Source organism: Rhincodon typus, chromosome 16 (assembly GCF_021869965.1).
Source record: "Rhincodon typus isolate 14 chromosome 16, sRhiTyp1.1, whole genome shotgun sequence".
In the NCBI taxonomy this organism is placed as follows: Eukaryota; Metazoa; Chordata; class Chondrichthyes; order Orectolobiformes; family Rhincodontidae; genus Rhincodon; species Rhincodon typus.
The window spans coordinates 11957479-11982788 of record NC_063347.1 but is presented as its reverse complement, the minus strand read 5'-3'; the positions used below and the strand labels follow the sequence as shown (position 1 = coordinate 11982788).

The 25310-nt window shown below is 42.6% G+C and overlaps 1 protein-coding gene across 1 annotated transcript in view; it reads left to right on the top strand.

The window, feature by feature from the left end:
* The first annotated feature begins 17131 nt into the window (after positions 1-17131).
* Positions 17132-25310, top strand: part of LOC109915952 (polyribonucleotide nucleotidyltransferase-like) — a 40265-nt gene continuing 32086 nt past the window's right edge. Inside the window, exons 1-4 of the mRNA XM_048606692.1 lie at positions 17132-17248; positions 22548-22623; positions 23187-23400; positions 25261-25304. Of these exons, the coding sequence (XP_048462649.1) occupies positions 22598-22623; positions 23187-23400; positions 25261-25304 (284 nt within the window). The 5' untranslated portion in view covers positions 17132-17248; positions 22548-22597. The remainder of the gene's footprint in view (positions 17249-22547; positions 22624-23186; positions 23401-25260; positions 25305-25310) is intronic.

The window sequence follows — 25310 nt, the reverse complement described above, 5'->3', positions numbered from 1 at the left end:
GCGCCTGTGGTAATCAAACTGGAAATGTGCAGATGAGCAACTTGGACACAAAGCCTATGTTTGTACTTGAGAGAGGTCATTTAATATTTGCCAATCTGTTTAACTAAGGAGGCGTATACAGTGATGTGGGAAGAGGGTTGGGGGAATAGCATCACGTGAAAAGCTCCTCAGGAGAGCCAGCACAAAAGCACTGGGTTATATGGTCTTCTTCTGTTCTGTAACAAATCATGATTCCAACTAATTGTGTCTCATGCCATTTAAAATATACGTCTCAGCAATCCAGAGGCATTTAATTGGGTCATAGTTTCATGTCTGTCTCAGATATCAAAAGTATTAACATTTAATGAACCTGGTTTTATACAGAATTCGATGTTGCTGAAAAAGGAGAGATGCTGTTGAATTTTTTTGCCTTGCATTCATCAGGGCACAATTGCAAGAATACCAAATCTTAAAGGGAGAAACAAATTATATATACTACATGAGATTAATTGGCAAGTGGACTTTGATTGGTAGAGGTGTTGCAAAAGAAAATTAAGCCGAGGTCTTATTGGACAGCCTAATTGGTTTTGAGGCTATGACCAGCTCCATCAGCACTCAGACAGCTCTGCATCTGAAAAATCACAGTCCTCATTCCTGTCATGGCACCTACCAACAAATTGATCAATTGATTCTCACGTATGTAGACAATAAGACATCAGTTCTAAATTGTTTTATCTAAAATTAACTTTAATGCAAAGCTGAGTTTCCAGCATTTCTCATTACTTAGCGGGGTTTCTCTGGTTCTCTTAAAGAGTTAACTCTAAGCAACCCCTTGCTTCTAACAAATATCTCTATTTTCTTGCTTGCTTAATTGATTCTGCAATAATTAAGCCTAAAATGTGTAGCTCCATCCTTTGCTCAAAGAGCTTAAATTTGGATAGGATATCTGTGGTTTTCTGATTCATCCTAGGAAATTTGTCAGTTGCTTTTTCTGATGTTCTTTTCCTTTTGTAAATGCTATTGATATCTAGGGATTTATGGTGGTCTTGCTACTGTAAGCTTACACTGTGTGGAGATCCAGCAAATGTGATTCTTTCATTGCTTTTTAATTATGTTCCATGTTGCTTCCGTCTATAGCTTGAGCATGTTTAAAATTTCTTTTTTACAGACCAAGTACTCACTTTTCCTATAGTTTTTCTTTTGTTCTTGGGTCCAAATGTAGTTGTAACTTTTGAACTTCTTCAAGTGTTGTTCGAGGCCTTCTCCTGTGATGTGTAAGATTGCTTCAATGCCTTGTTTTAAAGAAAAATCTCCATCACTGACCACCATGTTAATTTTCTTGCATTTTTAGCAAGTAACAGAGACTAAATAATGTGCATTGTTTACTTGGGCATCTCATGCAGGTTTATTTAATAGTTGATATTGCAGCTTGCAGTTATAGACAAGTGTATATGCACTTGGACTGTAGCTTGCTTTTTTGGAATGTATAAGATACACGTTGGTCATGTGATTCCATCCTGGTACCTGGTTCAATAACATATCAAGTCTTGGAGTCATAGAGATGTACAGCATGGAAACAGACCCTTTGATCCAACTCATCCATGCCAACCAGATATCCTAAATAAATCTAGTCCTATTTGCCAGCATTTGGCCCATATCTCTCTAAACCCTTCCTATTCATATATCCATCTAGATGCCTTTTAAATGTTGTAAATATACCAGCCTCCACCACTTCCTTTTGCAACTCATTCCATACACGCACCACCCTCTGTGTGAAAAAATTGCACCTTAGGTCCCTTTTAAATCTTTGCCCTCTTACCTTTAACCTATGCCCCCTAGCTTTGGACTCCCCTATCTTGGGAAAAAGACCTTAGCTATTCACCCTATCTATGCCCCTCAAGCTTTTATAAACTTCTGTAAGGTCACCGCTCAGCCTCCGACGCTCCCCGGAAAATAACTCCAGTCTATTCAGTTTTTCTCTATAACTCAAACCCTCCACCTCTGGCAACATCCTTGTAAATCTTTTCTGAACCCTTTCAAGTTTCACAACATCCTTCCTAAAGCAGGGAGACGGAATTGCACACAATATTCCAAAAGTGGCCTAACCAATGTCCTGTATAGCTGCAACATGACCTCCCAACTCCTGCACTCAATGAACTGACCAATCACAGCAAGCATACCAAACGTCTTCTTCACTATCCTGTCTACCTGGGACTCCACTTTCGAGGAACTGTGAACCTGCACTCCAAGGTCTCTCTGTTCAGCAACACTCCCCAGGACCTCACCATTAAGTGTATAAGTCCTGCCCTGATTTGCCTTTCCAAAATGCAGCATCTCAAATTTATCTAAATTAAACTCCATCTGCCACTCCTCGGCCCATTGGTCCATCTGATCGAGATCCCGTTGTACCCTGAGATAACCTTCTTCGCTGTCCACTACACCTCCAATTTTGGTGATATCTGCAAACATACTAACCACACCTTGTATGTTCACATCCAAATCATTTATGTAAATGATGTAAAGCAGTCACAACACTACAATGCAAGTAGTGACAAACTGATCAACTAATCACAACTAAGCAATAATACACATTATCCCCACCCCCACTTATCACACTCCCCCTATCAACTCACCTCACACACTACTCCCCCATGTTGCTCCCACTATACCCTTCATCCACCTGCCACTCTACACCTTCATCCATTTATCTGCCACTCTTAGCCACAACTTTTCTCTCAATAGCTGTCAAAGAGGCTTTAGGATCTTTGAACTGTGTTCCTTTATTGGAATGTGGCAATTGGGGTGTTGTAAAAAAGGATTTGGTTTCTGCAAAACATTTATCCTGGCCCTGCCTGCACAGTGCTGGACTGCCTCTGTTGGGATGGATCCTGCATTGGAAATTTAGTTTGGAAAATCCTGGAAGAGTAAGTAACATTTTGTGTAATGTGGGTCTGAAACAGCAATTCTGACCCAGGTAAGAAGAATCTTGCAAGCATGGGCTGATCTGATTTGAAAAGCCTTTGACAAGGTTCCACATGGCAGACTAATTAATAAAGTTAGATCACATGGGATTTGGGTTGAACTTGCCAATTGGTTACAAAACTCGCTTTAATGGCAGGAGACAGAGAGTGATGGTGGAGGGTTGTTTTTCAGACTGGAGGCCTGTGGTCAGCGGTGTTTGGCAGGGATTGGTGCTGGGTCAACTTTTATTTGTCATTCATATAAATGTTTTAGATGAGAATGTAGAAAGCATGGTTAGTGAGTTTGCAGGTGACACCAAGATTGGTGGTACAGTGGAGAGTGAAGAAAGTAATCTAAGATTACAAAGAGATCTTGATCAATGGGTTAATGGGCTGAAGAGTGACAGATGGAGTTTAATTTGGATAAATGCGAGGTATTACATTTTGGTAAAACAAACAAAGGCAAGGCTTATACAATTAAAAGTATGGCATTGGGTAATGTTGTAGAACAGAGAGAGCTTGAGTAAATAATTCTTTGAAGTTTGCATCACATATAGACAGGGTGGTTAAGAAGGCTTGCCTTCAATGCTCAGATGTTTGAGTATAGGAGTTGGGACGTTATGCTGAGATTGTAAAAGATGTTGATGAGGCCTCTTTTGGAGTACTGTGTCCAGTTTTGGTCTCCCTTTTATGGGAAGGATATTATTAAGTGAAGAGGGTTCAGAAGAGATTCACTTGGATGTTGCCAGGATTGGAGAGTTTGAGTTATAAGGAGAGAATGGATAGGATGGGACTTTTTCACTGGAGCCTAGAAGGTGGAGAAGTGACCTTATAGGGGTTTATAAAATCATGAGGTACAGATAAGGTGAATGGCAGGTATCTTTTCCCTAGAGTGGGGGATTTCAAGACTAGGGGCATATTTTTAAGGTGAGAGGAGAAAGATTTAAAAAAGACATGAGGGGCAATTTTTTACACAGAGAGTGTTTTGTGTGTGGATTGAATTTCAAGAGAAAGTGGTGGATGCGGGTACAGTTACAATGTTTAAAAGACATTTACATAAGTACATGAATAAGAAATGTTTGGAGGGATATGGGCCAAGCGTAGGCAGGTGGGACTAGTTTTGTTTAGGAATATGGTCTGGTTGGACTTTAGCATTTGTTTCCGAGCTCATGACTCTATGATTCTGTCCTGATGGATGCAAGACAAGAAGCCTTGATAGCATATCTCTCATTTTCAATTGAATTAACATTTTTTTTTCCTACTGCTTCTTTACCAGGTACTCAATCAGCTGCTACAGGCCAGAAGGAAACCTGCTGGCAAGTATCAAGACAATTCCCAAGAGAAAAACCAGTCATACTTGGAAATGAACATACTGGTGATATTGAACCTCCCTTTTGAAGTGTACAAAAGAAGTCAGACCAGTATGTCATTCACCAGTTTTACTGGTTTTCCTTTTACATTTTTACTCTTTTCAACATTCCTCTCCCACGTTGATGGTGCTGGCTCAAACAGGAACATAGTAACAGGAGTAAGCCATTCAGCCCATCAAGGCTGTTCTGCCATTTAATTGGATCATGGTTGATAAAACACATCAATGACTTTTAATGACTATCCCCATAACCATTTCTGTTGTTGGCTATCAGAAATGTCTCAATCTCTAAATGTAGTTAGCGACTGAGCATCCACAGCCAAAAATGTGAAAAATTCCAAAAATTGACAACTAATTGAGTAAAATAAAATCTCCTCATCTTGGTATTAAATAGCATCCAAATAATTTCCCTTCTGAAAATCCAAATATACCTTGTACATTGGCTCTCTTTCCTCAATTTTGTTAGTAACATTCTCAAAAAGTGATTTCATCAAACACCGTTTCAAAATTCATTTTATACTCAATCACATTATTACTCTCCACGTGTCCATTTATTGTTTCCTTGCTATTCATTTCTCGCACTTTCATTTTGTAGTTCCTGTTTTCTCTCTTGCTCCCTTAAATAGTGGGGTGACATTTGATAACTTCAAATCTGCAGGATTCATTTCAGAGCATGCAGAATTTTGGACGATAATGGTGATGAGGGGAACAGTATCCCACAGATGTCTAAACCCTAAGCTAATATGTAAGAGAAATGGTTCAAATGTAAATGCAGTTAGAAAGTCTGGAATTGAAAGCTAATACCAGTAATGATAATCATAAAACTATCATTATGAAATAACTCCACGGAGGCCAGTATCCTGTCACTGAGTCACCCATTATTTACACACGTGCACAGCACATGGACTCTAACCAGTTAGCTCAGAGCCAGTCCTAAGAGTATGGAGAATCCCTGAGACTCCTGTTTATATTTGTTAGCCAGGGCTCCCTGATTGGCCTGGGTTAACAGCCCCAATCAGGGAACTTGTACTCAATGAGATCCACCTGGTCAACCTCGATCCAATCACTACAATTAATTATTGTCAAAACCCATATGACTTGCAAATTCCCTTTGGAGAAGGAAATCTGACACCCTCACCTTGTCTGGCCTAGATGTGACTGTGGACCCACAGCAATGCCCTCTGCAGCAATGCACTCAGTTCAAGGGCAATTTGTGTTGGGCAACAAATACCAGTGAAGCCCATATACATGAAAGAATTTTCCTAAGTAAATACTCTATGCCTTTTAGATCATGTGATATCTCCACCTTTTTGTTCAAACTTCCACTGCCTCAACTATTTACTTGCTTTCTTAATTTTTCTTATCGTTGACTGAAGTGATCCACCGCATCAGCCAACAATTCATTTTACCTCTCTCTGTAAGTTTGCAATCCTCCCATCTATGTTTGATTCCATTAACCAAGTTGCTTAACCTTTCATTGTACTGTTCTGAAGAAGGACTGAATCATTAACTTGCTGTTCTCTCAACAAATTTTAATTGAGATGTCGTTGTTTCAAACCTTACCTGCTACACTTCTGAATAGTTGTTTTTGCTTTTTTCATAATAACATCTTTCAGCATTAGTTATCATTTTTAAAAATTTGTTAATGAGATATGGGTGTCGCTGGCTAGGCCATCATTTATTCCTCATTCCTCGTTGCCCTGCATTATTGAACTGCTGCAGTTGATGGGGCGAAGGGACACAAACGGCGCTATTGGGAGGGGATTTCCAGGATTTAATCCAGCGATGATGATGGAATAGCGATACAGTTCCAAGTCAGGATGGTGAGTGTCTCAAAGGGAAACTTGCAGGTGGTGATGGGACTGCTGCCCTTGTCCTTCCAGGTGTTAGAGGTCATGGGTTTGGAAGGTAGTGCAAGACAAGACCCTTTGGGATATCCAAGGGGAAGATGCAGAGCTACAATGCAGCATTTGCTCTTCAGTTGATCTAGGTTCTACTTTGAAACTGTAAATTACTTCCCAAACACACTGCACAAATGGCCTTTGAAGCATTTTAAAAATAAATTTAACTGTCTTCAGTTAAAAATGTAGTTTTAAAGATATTTTCCATCAAAATGTTATTCCTGGATAATGCTGCTCACTGATCTCTGCTTGGATTTCTGGGTGGGGGTATGGGCTGGGTGTTTGGAGATAGGTACAAGGGTAAATGTAACATAAAGTCATCACAGTCTTAACAGACCATAGGCCTGCCCTCTCATTACAGAGAAGGAGAGACAGTGGTGGTGATTTAACTTGAGCATCACCGTGCCTCAGGCAAGAGGAGATTTTGAGAAGGTGTGTCTTTAATGGTAAACTCGGCCAGTCTGGGATTTGAACCCACGGCTGTTGGTGTCACTCTGTATTGCAAACCAGCTGTACAGAGACTGAATGGACCTGGCTAGAAAGATTAAAAAAACAGCCAGAGTCCTCAGAGGAGAAAGCTGAATGGCGATGTGGTGGGAAGTTTTCAAAACCAGGAGGGGCCTGGACAGAGTAGATATGGAGAATTGATTCTCGTTTGTAAAAGGATGAAGAGAGCAGCTTTTGTTTGCATTCGTTGGGCATTGAACAGTTATCCAAATAGCGATATATGCAGGGTTATGGAGAAAAGGCAGGAACTTAGCATTAAGTCAAAATGCTCAGAGTGCCAGTGCAGAGGCAATGGGTTGAATAGTCTCCTTTTGCACCATACCAACTCTATGAGGATTATGTTTGAATCCCCTACTATAAAGGACTCCAGTTTGGAACTAGGCTTAGAATTTGATGAGAGATAGTAGGAACTGCAGATGCTGGAGAATCTGAGATAACACGGTGTAGAGCTGAATGAACACAGCAGGCCAAGCAGCATCATAGGAGCAGGAACGCTGATGTTTTGGGCCTAGACCCTTCTTCAGAAATGGGGGAGGGGAAGGGGATTGTGAAATAAATAGGGAGAGAGGGGGAGGCAGATAGAAGATGGATAGAGGAGAGGATAGGTGGAGAGGAGACAGACAGGTCAGAGAGGTGGGGATGGAGCCAGTAAAGGTGAGTGTAGGTGGGGAGGTAGGGAGGAGATAGGTCAGTCCAGGGAGGACGGACAGGTCAAGGGGGTGGGATGAGGTTAGTAGGCAGTAGATGGGGGTAGGGCTTGAGCTGGGAGGAGGGGATAGGTGGGAGAAAGGACAGGTTAGGGAGGCAGGGACGAGCTGGGCTGGTTTTGGGATGCGGTAGGGGGAGGGGAGATTTTGAAGCTTGTGAAATCCACATTGATACCATTGGGCTGCAGGGTTCCCAAGCGGAATATGAATTGCTGTTCCTGCAACCTTTGGGTGGCATCGCTGTGGCACTGCAGGAGGCCCAGGATGGACATGTCGTCTGACGAATGGGAGGGGGTGTTGAAATGGTTCACGACTGGGAGGTGCAGTTGTTTAGTGCGAACCGAGCGTAGGTGTTCTGCAAAACAGTCCCCAAGCTTCCGCTTGGTTTCCCCCATGTAGAGGAGGCCACAGCGGATGCAGTATACCACTTTAGCAGATGTGCAGGTGAACATCTGCTTGATGTGGAAAGTCTTCTTGGAGCCTGGGATGGGGGTGAGGGGGTAGGTGTAGGGGCAGGTGTAGCACTTCCTGCGGTTGCAGGGAAAAATGCCAGGTGTGGTGGGGCTGGAGGGGAGTGTGGACCGGACAAGGGAGTCACGGAGAGAGTGGTCCCTCCGGAAAGCAGATAAGGGTGGGGAGGGAAAAATGTCTTTGGTGGTGGGGTCGGATTGCAGATGGTGGAAGTGTCGGAGGATGATGCGTTGGATCCGGAAGTTGGTGGGGTGGTACGTGAGCACGAGGGGGTTCATTTTTGGTTGTCATTGCGGGGAGGGGGTGTGAGGGATGAGTTGCGGGAAATGCGGAAGACACGGTCGAGGGTGTTCTCGACCACTGAGCGGGGGAAGTTGCGGTCCTTGAAAAATGAGGACATCTGAGATGTACGGGAGTGGAATGCCTCATCCTGGGAGCAGATGCGGCGGAGGCGAAGGAACTGGCAACCGACTAGAAACTGATATCCACTTCAAGCCTACCGACTCCCACAGCTACCTAGAATACACCTCCTCCCACCCACCTTCCTGCAAAAATGCCATCCCCTATTCCCAATTCCTTCACCTCCGCCGCATCTGCTCCCAGGATGAGGCATTCCACTCCCGTACATCTCAGATGTCCTCCTTTTTCAAAGACCACAACTTCCCCCCCTCAGTGGTCGAGGACGCCCTCCACTGTGTCTCCCGCATTTCCCGCAACTCATCCCTCACACACCGTCCCCGCAATAACAACCAAAACAGAATCCCCCTCATCCTCAAGTACCACCCCACCAACCTCCGGATCCAACGCATCATCTTCCGACACTTCCGCCATCTGCAATCCGACCCCACCACCAAAGACATTATTCCCCCCCAACCCTTATCTGCTTTCCGGAGGGACCACTCCCTCCGCGACTCCCTTGTCCGCTCCACACTCCCCTCCAGCCCCACCACACCCGGCACTTTTCCCTGCAATCGCAGGAAGTGCTACACCTGCCCCTACACCTCCCCTCTCACCCCCATTCCAGGCTCCAAGAAGACTTTCCACATGAAGCAGATGTTCACCTACACATCTGCCAATGTGGTATACTGCATCCGCTGTTCCCGTTGTGGCCTCCTCTACATCGGGGAAACCAAGCGGAGGCTTGGGGACCGCTTTGCAGAACACCTACGCTCGGTTCACACGAAACAACTGCACCTCCCAGTCACAAACCATTTCAACTCCCTCTCCCATTCCTCAGATGACATGTCCATCCTGGGCCTCCTGCAGTGCCACAATGATGCAGCCCGAAGGTTGCAGGAACAGCAACCCATATTCCGCCTGAGAACCCTGCAGCCCAATGGTATCAATGTGGATTTCACAAGCTTCAAAATCTCCCCTCCCCCTACCGCATCCCAAAACCAGCCCAGCTTGTCCCCGCCTCCCTAACCTGTCCTTCCTCCCACCTATCCCCTCCTCCCACCTCAAGCCCCACCCCCATCTCCTACCTACTAACCTCATCCTGCCCCCTTGACCTGTCCGTCCTCCCTGGACTGACCTATCTCCTCCCTACTCCCCACCTTCATTCACCTTTACTGGCTCCATCCCCGCCTCTTTGACCTGTCTGTCTCCTCTCCACCTATCTTCTCCTCTATCCATCTTCTATCTGCCTCCCCCTCACTCCCTATTTATTTCAGAACCCCCTTCCCCTCCCCCATTTCTGATGAAGGGTCTAGGCCCGAAACGTCAGCTTTCCTGCTCCTATGATGCTGCTTGGCCTGCTGTGTTCATCCAGCCCTGCACACCTTGTTATCTTAGAATTTGATTAGACTGCCATAGTGAGCGTGGTGATTTTGAATTTAGTTGCAACTATGTTGCCATACCTTAATGTGAAGGATGTGGGAAGAGGGGAATGCAGGGAGTAGTAACAAGTTTGAAGCAAGAAAATCTTTATCTTAATTGCTGGATAAATTAATAAGGAGAGTATTTTTCTTCGTTTCTTCTTATATTCTTTTGTAGAATTTAATCGACGTGTTCCAAAGCCAAAAGGCCCACGACCTCCACCAATATCATGGAACAAACCAGCAACTAAGCAGCAAGAATGAAATTCAAATTATGAATCTGTATTGATTTCAGTAAAACACAAGTCTTCATATGAGCGTTTTTCATCAACTCTGTGAGCATTTACTGATCTCGGTCATCGTTTATCCATTTTAATACATATCTTTGTAGTCTAAGCCAGCCTCATGCTTGTGTACAGATTATATTTTGATGTCTGGTGCACCCTTATGTAGAGGTATTGAATGCTTCAGCAGTATACTTCTGGTCTCATAGAGTCATACAACATGGAAACTGACCTTTAGGTCCAACCAGTCCATGCCAAACATGATCCCAAACTAAACTAGTCCCACCTGTCTGCTCCCTCCAAATCTTTCCTATTCATGTACCTATCCAAATGTCTTTTAAACATTGTAATTGTATCCGCATCTACCACTTCCTCAGGAAGTTCACTCCACACGCAAACCACCCTCTGTATAAAAAATCTGCCTCTCATGTCTTTTTTAAATCTCTCTCCTCTCACCTTAACAATGTGCCCCCTAGTCTTGAAATCCCCCATCCTAGGGAAAAGACAATTACCATTAACTCTATCTATACCTGTCATCATTTTATAAACTTCTATAAGCTTCTCAACCTCGAATGCTCTCGTGAATAAAGTCCCAGCCTATCTAGCCTTTGTTCATAACTCAAACCTTCCATACCCAGCAACATCCTGGTAAATCTCTTGAAAACCCTCTCCAGCTTAAAAAGATACAACATTAGCCACCCTTCAGTCATCAGGCACCTTACCTGTAGTGAAAGATGATGCAAATATTTTGGCAAGGGGTCTTACAATTTCCTCCCTTACTTCCCACAACGTTCTGGGATACATTAGATCAGGTCCCGGAGATTTATCTACTTTTATATTCTTTAAGACCTCCTGAATGTCCTCTTCTGTAATGTGAACTGTTTTTTAAAACATCAAAGTTTATTTATTTGCATTCTCTAGACTCCATGTCTCTCTCCACAGTCAAAACATGCATTTCGTATCTCTCCTGTCTCCTAGGGTTCAACACAAATATGGCCCCCTTGATCTTTAAGAGGCCCTACCCTCCCTCTAGTTGCCCTCTTGCACTTAATGTGTTTGTGGAATCTCTTCAGATTATTCTTAACCTTACCTGCCAATGTTATCTCATATCCCCGCTTTGCCTTCCTGATTTCTTTCTTAAGAATGCCCCTACACTCTTTACATTCATTCAGAGATTCAATTGAACCAAGCTCATTTAACAGTGCCACTGTCTGAATGAACTGCAGCAGGACTTTACATTTTCAGTAACTCTTCAGTAACACACACACACAAACACACACACACACACACACACACACACACACAGATGTGAGATCTTAATTTGCACGTTGGAGTTATGAATTCATAGAACTGATGTAAACACTTTTGAAGGATACATAAGGTCTGTTTAAGTGTTATGATTTGAAGTTGTTTAAATACCTGGTCTTTAAACATTAAAAGAAAAACAGGCTGCAGCAGGCAGTGAGATCTAGGAAGAACTCCCATGGAAAGGTTTGATTGCAGGAAGTTATATTAAAAACAGGCATCTGATCATTTCAATATAGCTCTTTTGTTGATTTTTTCCCCCAGGAATTATAATTCAGGTTTTGGATGATTGGCTTAGTTTCAGTAGCTACAACCATCTCAGTTGGGAGTTCTGATCGAAAGTTTGAGGAGGCTATTAAAGAATTATCTGTCATTGATGTGGTCAATATACAATATTGTTTGATTTTATAAGAGATTAATTAGGGTTCTTCTGGCACAGTGATAGTGTCCCTATTTCTGATCAAGGAAGCCATGGTTGAAGTCTCACCATCTCTGAACAGGTTGGTTAAAAATATCTCTAACTAATTAACTAGAGCATTTGTGGTGCAGTGATAGTATCCCTACTTCTAAGCCAGCAAGCTTGGGATCAAGTCCCACCTGCTCCAGAGGTATATGATAACATCACTGAACATGTTGACGAGGAAAATATCTAAGATGTTAATGACTTGAGATTTAAAACCTTTGAATGGATTATATGAATAGAAGAGTTTTTTTCACAATCCAGTGCGTGACAGAAAATCCCAGAGAATTAAAGTGTGCCTTCTAACAAAATCGCCTCTATAGTCAGAGATAGTAAGAACTGCAGATGCTGGAGTCAGAGACAACACAGTGTGGAGCTGGAGAAACACAGCAGGCCAGGCAGCATCAGAGGAGCAGAGTTAATGTTTCGGGTTCAATAACCCTTCTTCAGAATGGGCCTTTGATGACCCACATCTGACTGCAGGATCATGGCATGGGTGGCAATAGTCTATGTAGGCTTCACGACAGATTGCAGCAAGGATACTAATGGTGGGGGTGGGAGAATGATGCAAATATCCCAATACAGGTTATCAAGTATCTGCTCTATAGAGTCACTGCCACTCCCACAGCCATCCCAACCATCTGCTGGAGGAAGCATGAGGTCCATAGTCACATCAGATTTCAATCCATGACAGGCTTATAGTGAGTTGGACTTGAGGTGGGACATAGCAGAGTAACTCTGTATCATCCTCATTCCCGCCTCCAGGGCATTGTGGGTCAACCCACAGCAGGTGGACTGCAGCGGTTCAAAAAAGCAGCTCACCACCACCTTCTCAAGGGCAACTAGGGATGGGCAATAAATACTGGCCAGCTAACGATGCCCATGTCCCATGTGTGAATAAAATAAATGGCCTTACTGGGCAGGATGGCGCAGACACTGTCATTGCTGTCCCCATGACTCTCAGCATCATCTGCTCATCATGTTAATGGGCTGGAGTCTAGGTGGCCTTTCATAAGTTCTCGGATCCTGTTCATGTGTGACTATCTCCTGCAAGAGAAGGCAAATTGTGCAGCCCTGTTTTTGGATGATATGCCTGGCACCAGATGAATATCTGGAGATGAGTGGTGGCAGCAAGAGGGACATGTTAAGTTGGTCAACTCAAATTGTCATCATTGTTTGTGGATAAGGTGGAGGGTGAGAATGTTAGGTGTGAAGCCTGTGTGCTGGGTATTGATGAGTGAGTGTGGGGGTATGGTCCACTGAAGAACTTGAGATGCTAGTGGACTTGAAATAATGAATGGTGTGTGTGCTTGTATATTTCATGCTTGGCAATGAAATGTGTACTGTAATTTCGAAAGATTAATTTGAGTAGAATTGTGCACAAACTGACTGACGATTATCTCCATTTCCAGTGCAAATAAAATGAATAAAAGTAGATGTCTTCATACATCCTTGGTTTTAGAAAATTAGTAGCAGCTCTACACGTGTACTTTCACTTCACCTTATCTTAGCCCATTGTACTTGATAAAGAGACTTCTATATCATAATTCTGCCAGTTCTGTTGTCTTGATGTTGATAGGTTGACACGTTGGCTCAGTGGTTAGCATTGCTGTCTCACTGTGGCAGGGACCCAGCTTTGATTCCAGCCTTGGACGACTGTCTGTGTGGAGTCTGCATGTTCTCTCTGTGTCTGTGGGGATTTCCTCCAGGTGCTCAGGTTTCCTCCCAATGACGCACAGGCTAGGTGGATTAGCCATGTTAAAGTGTCCATAGTGTCCAGGGATATACAAGCTAAGTGGATTAGCCATGAGAAGTGCAGGTGTGGGGTAGGGTGTGGGTCTAGTTGGGATGCTCTCCACAGGGTCAGTGTGAACATGATGGGCTGGGTGGCCTGAGTCCACTCTGTAGGGATTCTATGGTCATTAAAAAATTGTCATATCTGTTGTTTATCATATGCATTTACAACAACTTTTCTTGCTCACGATAATGGATCTTGTTCTCACTGAATAGCTCTATTAAACCTTCAGAATATTTTTTAAGGCCTAAATTTATATTATTTGTTTCATTGCTGTGACTTTAGTGCGATCACACCTGAATACTATGTATAGTGTACATTTATTAAAGAATGTAAATCCACTGGAAACAGTTCAGAGAAAGCTTGCTAGACAAATAATGGGAATGGGTGATTTATGTTGGGAAGATAAGTTGCACAGGCTGGGCTTCTATCGACTAGAGTTAAGAAGAGTAAGAGGTACCTTGCTTGGTACACATAAGCTCCTGAAAACTATTGACAGAGTGCACATGCAATGCATGTTTACTCATGTGGAAGAATTTAGAATAAAGCGTCACCGTTTAAAAATAAGGAATTGTGCATTTAAAACAGATGCGGAAAGTCTTTTTCTCAAATAGGGTCACGAGTCTTAAAGGTGGTGAAAGTAGAGGACATGAATATTTTTATGACAGAGATAGAAAGATATTAGTTAGGCAAAGGGGTGGCAGGTTAGCAATTACAAGTGTAATGTGGAATAAATCAGATAAGCCGTTATCTTACTGAATAGTAGAAAAGACTCAAGAAGCCGACTGGCCTCAGCCTGTTCCTAACTCATGTTTTTGTAAGATCCCCTCTACCCGCTCAATTTACTTTACAGGAAATGAAGCAGAAACAATAAGTTCACAACTAGTTTGTGTTGAATGAAGTAAAATCTGAGGTCCATTTCAGAAGCAGAATTCCCTCTTATTTCAATACCAGACCCCAAAGGGATTTGGAAGGTTTGTTATAATGAAAGGCTGGATAGGCTGGGACATTTTTCACTGGAGAGTAGGACATTGAGAGGTGACCTTATAGAGATTTATAAAATTATGAGGGAGATGTCTTTTTCCCCTGGATAGGGATTTTCAAGACTAAACATTTTTTGAGGTGAGAGGGGAGAGATTTAAAAAAGACATGAGGGGCATTTTTTTGTACACAGTGGATAGTTCACAAGTGGAATGAACTTCCTGAGGAAGTGGTGGATGCGGGTCCAATTACAACGTTTAAAAGACATTTGGATAAGTACACAAATAGGAAAGGTTTGGAGGGGTCAGCAGCAGGCAGGTGGGACTAGTTTAGTTTGGGATTACGTTCGGCATGGACTGTTTGGACCAAAGAGTCTCTTTCCGTGCTATATGACTCTATAACAGTGAAAGCCAGAGACTTGAATTAACAGCTGAGCTCGATGGCACAACAGTTATGAGTGGTTTTGCCCACTTAACCTCATTCTCATAAATCATTTAGTGTCAAAAACTTCTTCAACACTTTCACAAATAGTCAATGATATTCCAAGGATATGAGGTACAGTCTTGGCCAATCCACCCTCATGATCATGATTGTAAAGCAAATCTGACAGATATGAAGAAACCATGATAAGGCTTTGAGCTAGTTATAACCTCAGAATGAAGATGCTGAAGGAGAGAATCATACCGGATCATAGATTCATAGAATTCCTGCAGTGTGGGGATTTGGCCCATCGAGTCCACACCGACCCTCGGATGAGCAGCTCACCCAGAACCACCCCGCCATCTTATCTCTTTAACCTTACATTTACTAAGATTCTTTGTTACAGGCCAACTTGGTCCACATGCCAAACAGTCAGCACTCTCCTCTTTGAACACATGTTGGTTTTCCCCTTGAAATGTTCTGATAAGGGGAAGTGATGGCCTTGTGGTATTATCGCTGGACTGTTAACCCAGAGACCCAGACAATGTTCTGGGGACATGGGTTCGAATCTTGCTGTGGCAGATGGTGGAATTTGAATTCAATAAATATCTGGAATTAAGAATCTAATGATGACCATGAATGCATTGTTGACTGTTGGGGAGAAACCCGTCTGGTTCACTAATGCCCTTTAGGAAAGGAAACTGCCATCCTTACCTGGTCTGGCCCACATGTGAATCCAAACCCACAGCAATGTGGTTGACTCTTAACTGCCAGATGGGCAATAAATGCTGCCTGGCCAGTGACACCCACATCCCATATATGAATAAAAAAATAGATGAAAAGCTTTCACAAAGTATTGTTCTTCCAGGAGTACTTGGTTCAGTCACCTAGATGAACAGCAGGTTTGTGATACATACTGATATCAGCTGGGTTCAGTTCCTACACAGATGGTGCCAGACCTGCTGAGCGATTTCAGTTTTCATCACTGTAATAAGTTGATAAAGAAAACTGTCCACCTTGCAGTGATGTTTTGTGGGAAAGACAACTGACCTCCAACACTGACCCTTTTTCAGAAAGAAGGGTCTGAAGAAGGGTCTAGGCCCGAAACGTCAGCCTTCCTGCTCCTCTGATGCTGCTTGGCCTGCTGGGTTCATCCAGCTCTCCACCTGGTTATCTCAGATTCTCCAGCATCTGCAGTTCCGGCTTTCTCTGACCTCCAACACTATTTGTTAAGACATAGTCTTGGGAAGGGCAACAGCAACATCATCCATAACAATTACAATAGAAGTAACAGATTAGATTTAAAAACTTTACATGCCTTAAGTAATTGAAAGCACAAAGCAATACTTTGGAAAGCAAGGTTTAAAAAGACAGTGATGGAAACAGGTTTAGTACCACAGGAAAGGTGCAGCATGGCTTTAACAGCCATTGGCTCTCTCACACAGAATTAATGAGTGTGACATAAAGGCCATTCAACCCACCATAAAATAATGCCTGCTTTCTTTCTGACAAAGTGGAATTCTACTGCTTCCTCCCTGGAAACTTTTCAAATGTGAAAGTCTTGATTGAACCTGTGCACCTCCTCAAATCACTTTAGATTCTTTTATCTCAGTCAGTTCAAAACGTAGGTGCCAAAGAAAGCAAAAGAAACAAAATTTGGGTGTTTGAACCAATGGCAGGTGAATGAAACTGTTCAGTCAAGAAGAATGGGAACACTGAGCCAACTCATTGAACCTGACTGCTTCCCCTTCAGAGATAGTAGGAACTGCAGATGCTGGAAAATCTGAGATAACAAGGTGTAGAGCTGGATGAACACAGCAGGCCAAACAGCATTTTAGGAGCAGGAAGGCTGACGTTTCGGGCCTAGGTAACATCAGCCTTCCTACTCCTGTGATGCTGCTTGGCCTGCTGTGTTCACCATGTTATCCCAGCCTCCCCTTGAGTTCCTTTGTGGAAAAAAATGCAGACAGATCTGCGCATGCGCAGTACTTACAGGACCGTCGGTGCAGGCGTGACGACGCCTCCCCACAAACCCAGCGCTGCGCACGCGTACACGTGAAGAGCCGTTGGAGCGGCGAAGAGGGGGACTTGCTCGTGCGTGTCGGCCATTTTGGACGTGGCGTGGGACGACGCGCCCCCTGTGCGGTCGATGGGCGGACCTTCTCTGTCCCGGCGTGCAGCGCGGCGGCTTTGACTCCGATCGGACGGGCCAGCCGGCGCCATTTTGTCGGTGTCGGCTGCGAAGTGGGACGGAGGCCGGCGCCCCTTTTTTTTCTCTCTTTATAGAGGCGGGTAAGCTTCGTCCTTTTCGGTGGCGGCGTCTGTTGTGCGATTGTTTCCCCTCCCCACCACTGTCTGTGAGGGAGAGAATTTGGCTGAAAATGAGCAGTGTGTATTTTCGCGGGGGTGGTGAGGCGCTCGATAGCGGAGCGGGGTCGCTGATGTTGGGAGGATTGAAATCTCGGCCTAGGCATAAAGCCTCGGCCTTGGGCACTGCCACACACCATCTTGTGGCATTTCGTTGTCTTATCAGCACTTCCAGGAGCTGTCTTAGGTTAAAATCTACTTCTCTTCAGACGGAAGCAATTGTTTTGCGCTGCGTTTTATGTGCTGTGCATCTTTTAAAATATTTACCGTACTGCAACCTGCGCATTTCAGATTCAACTTTGTATTTTGAGATGGCCGTCAGCTGTGTTTTATATATGTACTTGTCACCTTTTTTACGATATGCCCCTGCTTTCGAGCATTTTGCTTTCGTATGTTTTCTTGTGTCCGGTTTTGCGAGTTTCAATGTTCAATATCGTCGAAAATTGTGTTCCCTCGATCTTCGATTTGTGCTATTGTAAAAGTGGAATTTATGCAGAATCTATAGCGTAAAAGCAAACGCTTGGACCAACTGGTCTGCACCAGAATTTGTACCCAACGAGTCTCCTCCCGCTCCAGTTGCCTCTGCCAAATTCTGTATTTCTATTCTGGTCGCTATGTGACAGTTCTATTTTATGCAGTACCAAGTTCTGCAATCAGCACTCAGAATTCCTTGTTCATTGCTTTGTATATTTGTATAAGCCCCCAAGGCTTCACTTAACCTGCATGATCAAAGTTTCCACATCCGCTTGGTTGATCTACTTCATTTTAACCAGTCTGTTTAGTATAGTCCTTATTTTTGTACCCAAAGAAAGAGATTCAATTTCTTTAGACTTTTCTGGTGGTTACTTGCTCGATTCCAACAAATTGTCTTCAGTAGAGTCATAGAGATGTACAGCTCGGAAACGGACCATTTGGTCTGGTTCATCCGTGCTGACCAGATATCCTAAATAAATCTAGCCCCATTTGGCCCATATCCCTCTCAACCCTTCCTAGTTATATACCCATCCAGATGCTTTTAAAATATTGTGATTGTAGCAGCCTCCACCACTTCTGGCAGGTTATTCCATACATACACCACCCTCTGAGTGAAAAAGTTGCCCCTTCAGGCACCTTTTAAATCATTCCTCTCTCACCTTAAACCCATGTCCTCCAGTTTTTGACTCCCCAACCCCAAAGAAAAGACTTGTCTATTTGTCTTATCTATGCCTCTCATGATTTTGTAAACTTCTATAAAGTCACCCCTCAGCCTCTGACACTCCAGGGAAAATAACCCCAGCCTATTTAGACTCTACCTAATGCTTAAACTCTCAAAACCTGGCAACATCCTTGTAAGTCCTTCCTGAACCCTTTCCAGTTTCACAACATCCTTCCTATAGCCAGAATTGCATACAGTATTCCAAAAGTGGTCTAACCAATGTCCTGTACAGCTGCAACATGACCTCCCAACTCCTATGCTCAATGTGGTGATCAATAAAGGCAAGCACACCAAATGCCTTCTTCACTATCCTATCTACCTGTGACTCCACTTTCAAGGAACTATGAATCTGCACGACAAGGTTCAGTAATAATTCCCAGGACCTTACCATTAAGTGTAGAAGTCCTGCTGTGATTTGCCTTTTCAAAAGGCTGCACCTCACATTTATTTAAATTAAACTCCATCTGCCACTCCTCGGCCCATTGGCCCGTCTGTTCAAGATCCTGTACTATGAGGTAACCACTCTGAGGTCCACTACAACTCCAATTTTGGTGTCATTCGCAAACTTACTAACCATAACACCTATGTTCACATCCAAATCATTTTATATAAATGATGAAAAGGAGTAGACCCAGCACTGATCCATGTGGCACACTGCTGGTCACAGGCCTCCAGTCTGAAAAGCAACCTTCAACCACCGCCCTCTGTCTTCTACCTTCGAGCCAGTGCTGCATCCAAATAGCTAGATCTTCCTGTATTCTGTGATTTAACCTTACTTACCAGTCTACCATGAGGAACCTTGTTGAACGCCTTACTGAAGTCCGTATTATTCACGTCCACCGCTGTCGTCTTCGATCCTCTGCGTTACTTTTTTAAAAAACTCAAGTTAGTGAGACATGACTTCCAATGCACAAATCCGTGTTGACTATCCCTAATCGGTCCTCGCCTTTCCAAATACATGTAAATCCTGTCCCTCAGGATTCCCTCCAACAATTTGCCCACCACCGATGTCAGGCTTACTGGTCTATAGTTCCCTGGCTTTTCCTTAAATAGTGGCACCACATTAGCCAACCTTCAGTCTTCTGGCACCTCACCTGTGGCTATCGATATGCACATGTTACCAAGAGGCCCAGCAATCACTTCCCTAGCTTGCCACAGAGTTTTAGGGTACACCTGATCAGGTCCAGGGGATTTATCCACCTTTGTGCTTTAAGACTTCAATATTCTTTTGTAGTGTGGAGATTGGAACTTCGTTATACAGTATACCAGGTGTATTCTCAAAAAGTTTCTAGATTCATTTAAAATTCCTCCTTTGCTTTCTTTCCCATACCATTTCTTTAGATAGAATCCCTACCTATTTTTGCACTGGTTAGTTTTTCTTTCATGGATTGGGGGCATCATTGGCAATGCCAGCATTTGTTGCCCATCCTTAATTTCTCTTGGACTGCGAGGCCATTTTGGAAGGCAGTTGAGAGACAACTGGTGACGTTGTGGGTTTGGAGTCAGTTATAGGCCAGACCCATTAAGGAGGGTGGATTTTTTTTCCCCCTAAAGGACATTTGTCAACCAGACCATTATCAAGTTGATTTGCTACTAGTATTTTGTCAGATCTCGTCTCATTTAATTTCTTACCTTCCAACAAAAGTCACTCCTTAATCCTTTCAAGAATCAACCACCTCACACTTCACAGTATTGAATTTAATTTGTCATTGTACACATGCTGATGACTGTCACAGAAATACAGAAGTGTCATGGTGCTGCAGGAGGCTGTTTCTCCCAATGTCTCCACCAGCTCACCAAATGAGGCTAATGACTTACTGCCATTCTCCTGCCTTTTCACTGTTTTTGCACATTGTTTTTATTTCTGTTTGTTGGCTTGTATTTTTGGTATAGTTGTCAATTTTTTTGACCCTTAATGTAGCACATCAGCAAACACATTTCTAAAGCTGACAGCCACAGATCAACCATACTTGATGTCCTACATCATCAAGAGAATCCTCCCTTCAAAACCAAAGTGGAGCCTTTTACCCATCTCCAACTTCTCGCTTCACTTGCATTCCTCTCTCTGACCTCGTGCCATCCCTGGATCTCTATTGCAACTGCTGGCATGACATTGGTCATCCAAATTTCCCTGCTTCCCATCACTCACTGAACTCAACATATTTCTGCCTCAGTGCAATTTTAACAACTTCATCAAACCGGTGATAGATGTTCTTGTCTGTTGGACGGATCTTTACCAAGCAGGGGCCAAATGTGAACACACTTCCTGCCACTATCAAACATCTAACTAATGTATCTAGGATTGTCACAGACATAATTTTCTCTGGAGATTACCCTCACCCTCTCAGTTTGCACCAGGTTGTTGCCTGGGAGCAGTTTAGCTGTGGAGAGAGGCTGGATAAGCTTGGAATATTTTATCGAGATCAGAGAAAGGCAAGAGGGCACTTTATTGAGGCAAATAATATAACGAGGAGCATGGACAGGGTAGGTGGAATGTAGTAGCTCTCCTTAATTGAAGGAGATCCACCACCAGGAGAAATTGAAAGCTCACCACCTTTTCCTTGAATGCAGTCTCGCTCAGTTCTCACTCTCCATTATTTTATTGCGCCCACTGAACTTGTTCTTACTCTGAACAATTAGTCTTTGTGTTTGTGGCCACTGCCATCACCAGGTGGAGCACTTCTTGCATACAGTGTTACTCTTAGACTCCCATCTGCAGTAATCTTAAACGAATGTAAATAAGATCTTCAGGACTAGAGGAATTCAAGTAACTTTGAGAACAATGGTTCCAGAAAATTTAGTGTAACCCCAATATTTTCTGCTTTCAATGCTACATTTCCAGCATTTTCTGTCACCATTTACTTTTTACTCGGTCACATTCTGTTTTGGTGTCATTCTGTAGTTCAGCTCTTTTGTCCATACTTGGATCGAGGCTTTAATGAAGTCAGAAGTTGAGATTCAGCAAAACCCAGGCTAAGTGGCATTTCTGAAGAAGGGTCTAGGCCTGAAACGTCAGCCTTCCTGCTCCTCTGATGCTGCTTGGCCTGCTGTGCTTATCCAGCTCTACACCTTGTTATCTTAGTGGCAGTAAACAGGTTATTGCAGTTTATTCAATTGGCATTGTTATTTCCTCATTCTTTATTTCTTTGCTGTCTTCTGTCATTTGACTGTTACCCAATATCATTTCAGGCTTTTTTTTTGTTTTTGTTGATGTTTCTTTAATCCTGAACAATATGAAAGTTGGGGCATTTTCTTTGCACAGTTTCCATAATGCTTTTTTGAGGCAAGCATAATACTTAGTCCAGTAATAGGTAGCTGAGCATCCAATTTTGCTTGCAGCCTGCATCTGTTTCCCACATGATAAATTCCTGTGTTCATATTGGTAATGGAAATGGATTATGAAAGGTGGTTGTAATAAAGTCTCCTTAGTCAAATGTAAAATGGTTTAAAAAAATGAGGACCAAATGATTTTGGATTAGGGTCTGAATTATGTATGTGTAACCTTGTCCAGTTATTCCTTGGCTCAATCTTCATTAAATAAAGGGTTAAACAGTAAAACGTTTGCAAACATTGATAGTTCACTATTGGATTGCTATGAAAGAATTTTGAATCTGGAGTTTCAACTGAGCAATCTGAAGTTGCTGGTCTCTAAACGTGAGTTGGAGAACTTTACTGAGTAAAGTATTAACATGAGCGCTATCACTTGGCTTTGTTCCTGTAATTTGTGTACTTAGATTTATTGAAAATTTACCCATTTTTGCTTCCTCCTTACATAGTCAATAGTTGGAGAACTTGAGGTTTTTGTGTAGCGGTTTCCTGAGTTTTTTTTCAGAAAAAGATATTCTGCAACAATTAGTGAAACGTTTTACAGGATAATGATAAAATCTGAAAGCTGTTTTGGTTGTGTTTTTGTTGGAGAATGGGAGGAAGCAGAGAACTGAGTTGCTGTACCTTGAAAGGCAATTTGATTTTTCTGCTTACTTTATCTTCATATTCGTGTGTTTAGAATATTTTTCTTCTTCACTGTAGATTGCTACTCAAAAACTTCAGAAGAGTTGAGTCTGCAATAATCCATAACAATGGGCTACGATAAATATGATAAACGGTAGGAATGTATTTCTATTCTGATGTTTTTTAATCTCTTGTCTATGCATGAATTTAAGTATTACATCATTTGTCAAGGAGAGGCTTTGCTTACCTCTATAGTGCTGTTAAAACACATTAACAGCCCATTTTAAAACACATCCCAGTATTTGGAAAATACTTTATGCACTTTAGGTATTTATGATAGATGAAAATCATACTGTTTATTTTACTGATCTACGATTAGTTGTTATTATGCATTCTTATCTGTCCTGGCTTGACCAAAAAAGAAAGATTGGTGTGGTCCATAATTATCCTCTTCTGGTTATTTTACTGCTTGATCTACTAACGTCGCAGGATAGCAATGGAACTGAGCCTTTGGGAAACCCCTGATCTTAATATGTACAAATGCATTTATCTAGATTGAGTATTATTTTGAAGTGCTTTAGAAACATTAGTAAGTTGATTAGATGTTTCTGGAGAATATGAAGATTATAGAAAGTCGTCATAGGTCCTGCCAAACACTTGTGCCCAAATTAAAATTCTCTTGCAGAGCTAATGCATGTTATGATTACATTTTTGTAGTGAAACCAGTCGAAGTGAGCGGAGTGGCCGTTATGGCTCTGAATGGAACAGAGACGACCACAGAGAGTCACGGGGTAGACGCGATTATGACTATAAAGATGTTGATTATCGTGCTCCGCCAAATCACGGCAGGGACTATGATCGTGATAGACGTCGCAGTGACTATCGGAATAATGACCGCTATCAAGATTACAGGAACTATGAGAATTCTGAGGTATGTAATCCTGCTGTTGCAAGATTACTTGATCTTACTCACTTGCAACTGGGTCATGGATAAAGTTGTGTCTGTTCAGACGATTGAGCCCTCTCAAAGGGCAAATGGATTCCCTGTTTCCATTCACTTCTGTGTTAGATATCATCGCCACGATGGGAACCAGGCCATCAATGATCCTGCATATTTTATTTTGATCTTGGCATGTGGCTGAAGATGTTAAAGGTGTGGGAAAATGAGGCCTCTCTTGTTTGAAGTGGTGGTTTTCAGGATGTTGTCTGTGAGTAAAGATGTCAACATAACTCTGGGTGCCCATGTCCTGCTGTAATCTAACAACTTTATTATAAGCGGGCTATGAAAGGAATTGAACATGAGTAAAAAGCAAATAAATGCATTGCTGGCCTTGTGGCAGTAGGCAACGTCATCAAAGCAGAATTTGTAGCTGATTGGTCTGTGGCTCTTTTCTGGAGGATGTTCTGCAGTATGTGCTGTGTTGATTGGCCACTGACACCACCCACCCGTCAATATTCTTTATATTGGATTCTGGGAGATTTATGTTTTGACCTGGCCTGTGTTTTGCTGAGGTTCCTTGTTACTGTGCTGTAATGCATGTTGCGTTTATACTAATGTCGAGGACTGTCATCTCTGTGTAGGCATCCTGTCTGTATCTGATTGTTTCCTGGAATATGAATTGTTTGTGAGTAAATTTTACTCCAATTTTGTTTATGATTGAGTCCTTTAATTGCTTTGTTTCAGAGGAGCAGCAGCCTTAGTATTTTCAATTTTTTATATACAGACCAGCTGGTGTGAATTCTGTCCACTCCCTGTGACAAAAGTTCAAAGTAACCCATTAATTTGTGAAACACAGCTGAATCCATGAGTGTTGTATCCTGAGTTTATAAATGTTAGTGTTTCAGGTAAAAGTCAGTTGACGACAGGCTCCATGTGGGTCATTCTGCTTAGTCCTCTGATCCCATAATGCTGCAACCACTTACTCAGTGAAGTGTCAATTATTTTGTTCCTTTATTTTGGAGTTAACTCTTGGCTAGTCTACTGCATTCTGGATCCGGACATCTGATGTTGATCTTACTGTAGCATGCTAAAAATATTTAAGCATTAGTTTTTCAAAACTCTTTTACAAATGAATATAATTGGATAGTTTAAAAAACTAATACCATAATAATTAGTTTGTATGAAGGTGTTAACATTTTGTTGTGGTTAGCAGAGAGCATTTTTCTTGACTTTCAACACCTGTCATAAGAGGGTGGCAAATGAAATCAGCCTGGCCCTGGAGTTCCATGTGTTTTGTTTTAAATTTAACCTATTTTTCTGATCAAACTGTTCAGAGATGTTATTACACACCTCTGCAGTAGGTGGGACTTGAACCCATGACTCTCAATCCAGAAGTAGGGATACTACCACTGTGCTATGTCTTTGAGGGCGATGTATTTGGGTTCAGGTGGCAGTTTGGATTTTAATATGGTAGTTTAAAACATGAGCTCAATTTGAGAGTTCTCTTGGGTCTGTCACCTGCTTAGCCCCAAGTTTAATCCCCACATTCATTGGTTGGTATTGTATGTAGGCATAGCGTATCAGCTGTAGTATGCTGTGGTTAAAATAAAAATCGAATTAGCACATTACGCTTAAAATGTGGTCTGCACGTCTTCGTGTTTATCACATCCTCGCCAGCCCTATTGCACCCAAGTGTTATGCAATGAACGTGTATTTCGAGGGGCAAACCACTTGTGTGAGGAAAATGTTGCTTAATGCTTTTTCACCATTCAAACAGACATTACATTTGAATTGCACATGCCCACCATCATGGATATTTTGTACAACAAACAAAAATGTCTCTTCTTCCAGAATTGTGAAGATGACAATAGATTTGAAAGACCTGAGGGAAGCCAGTACTA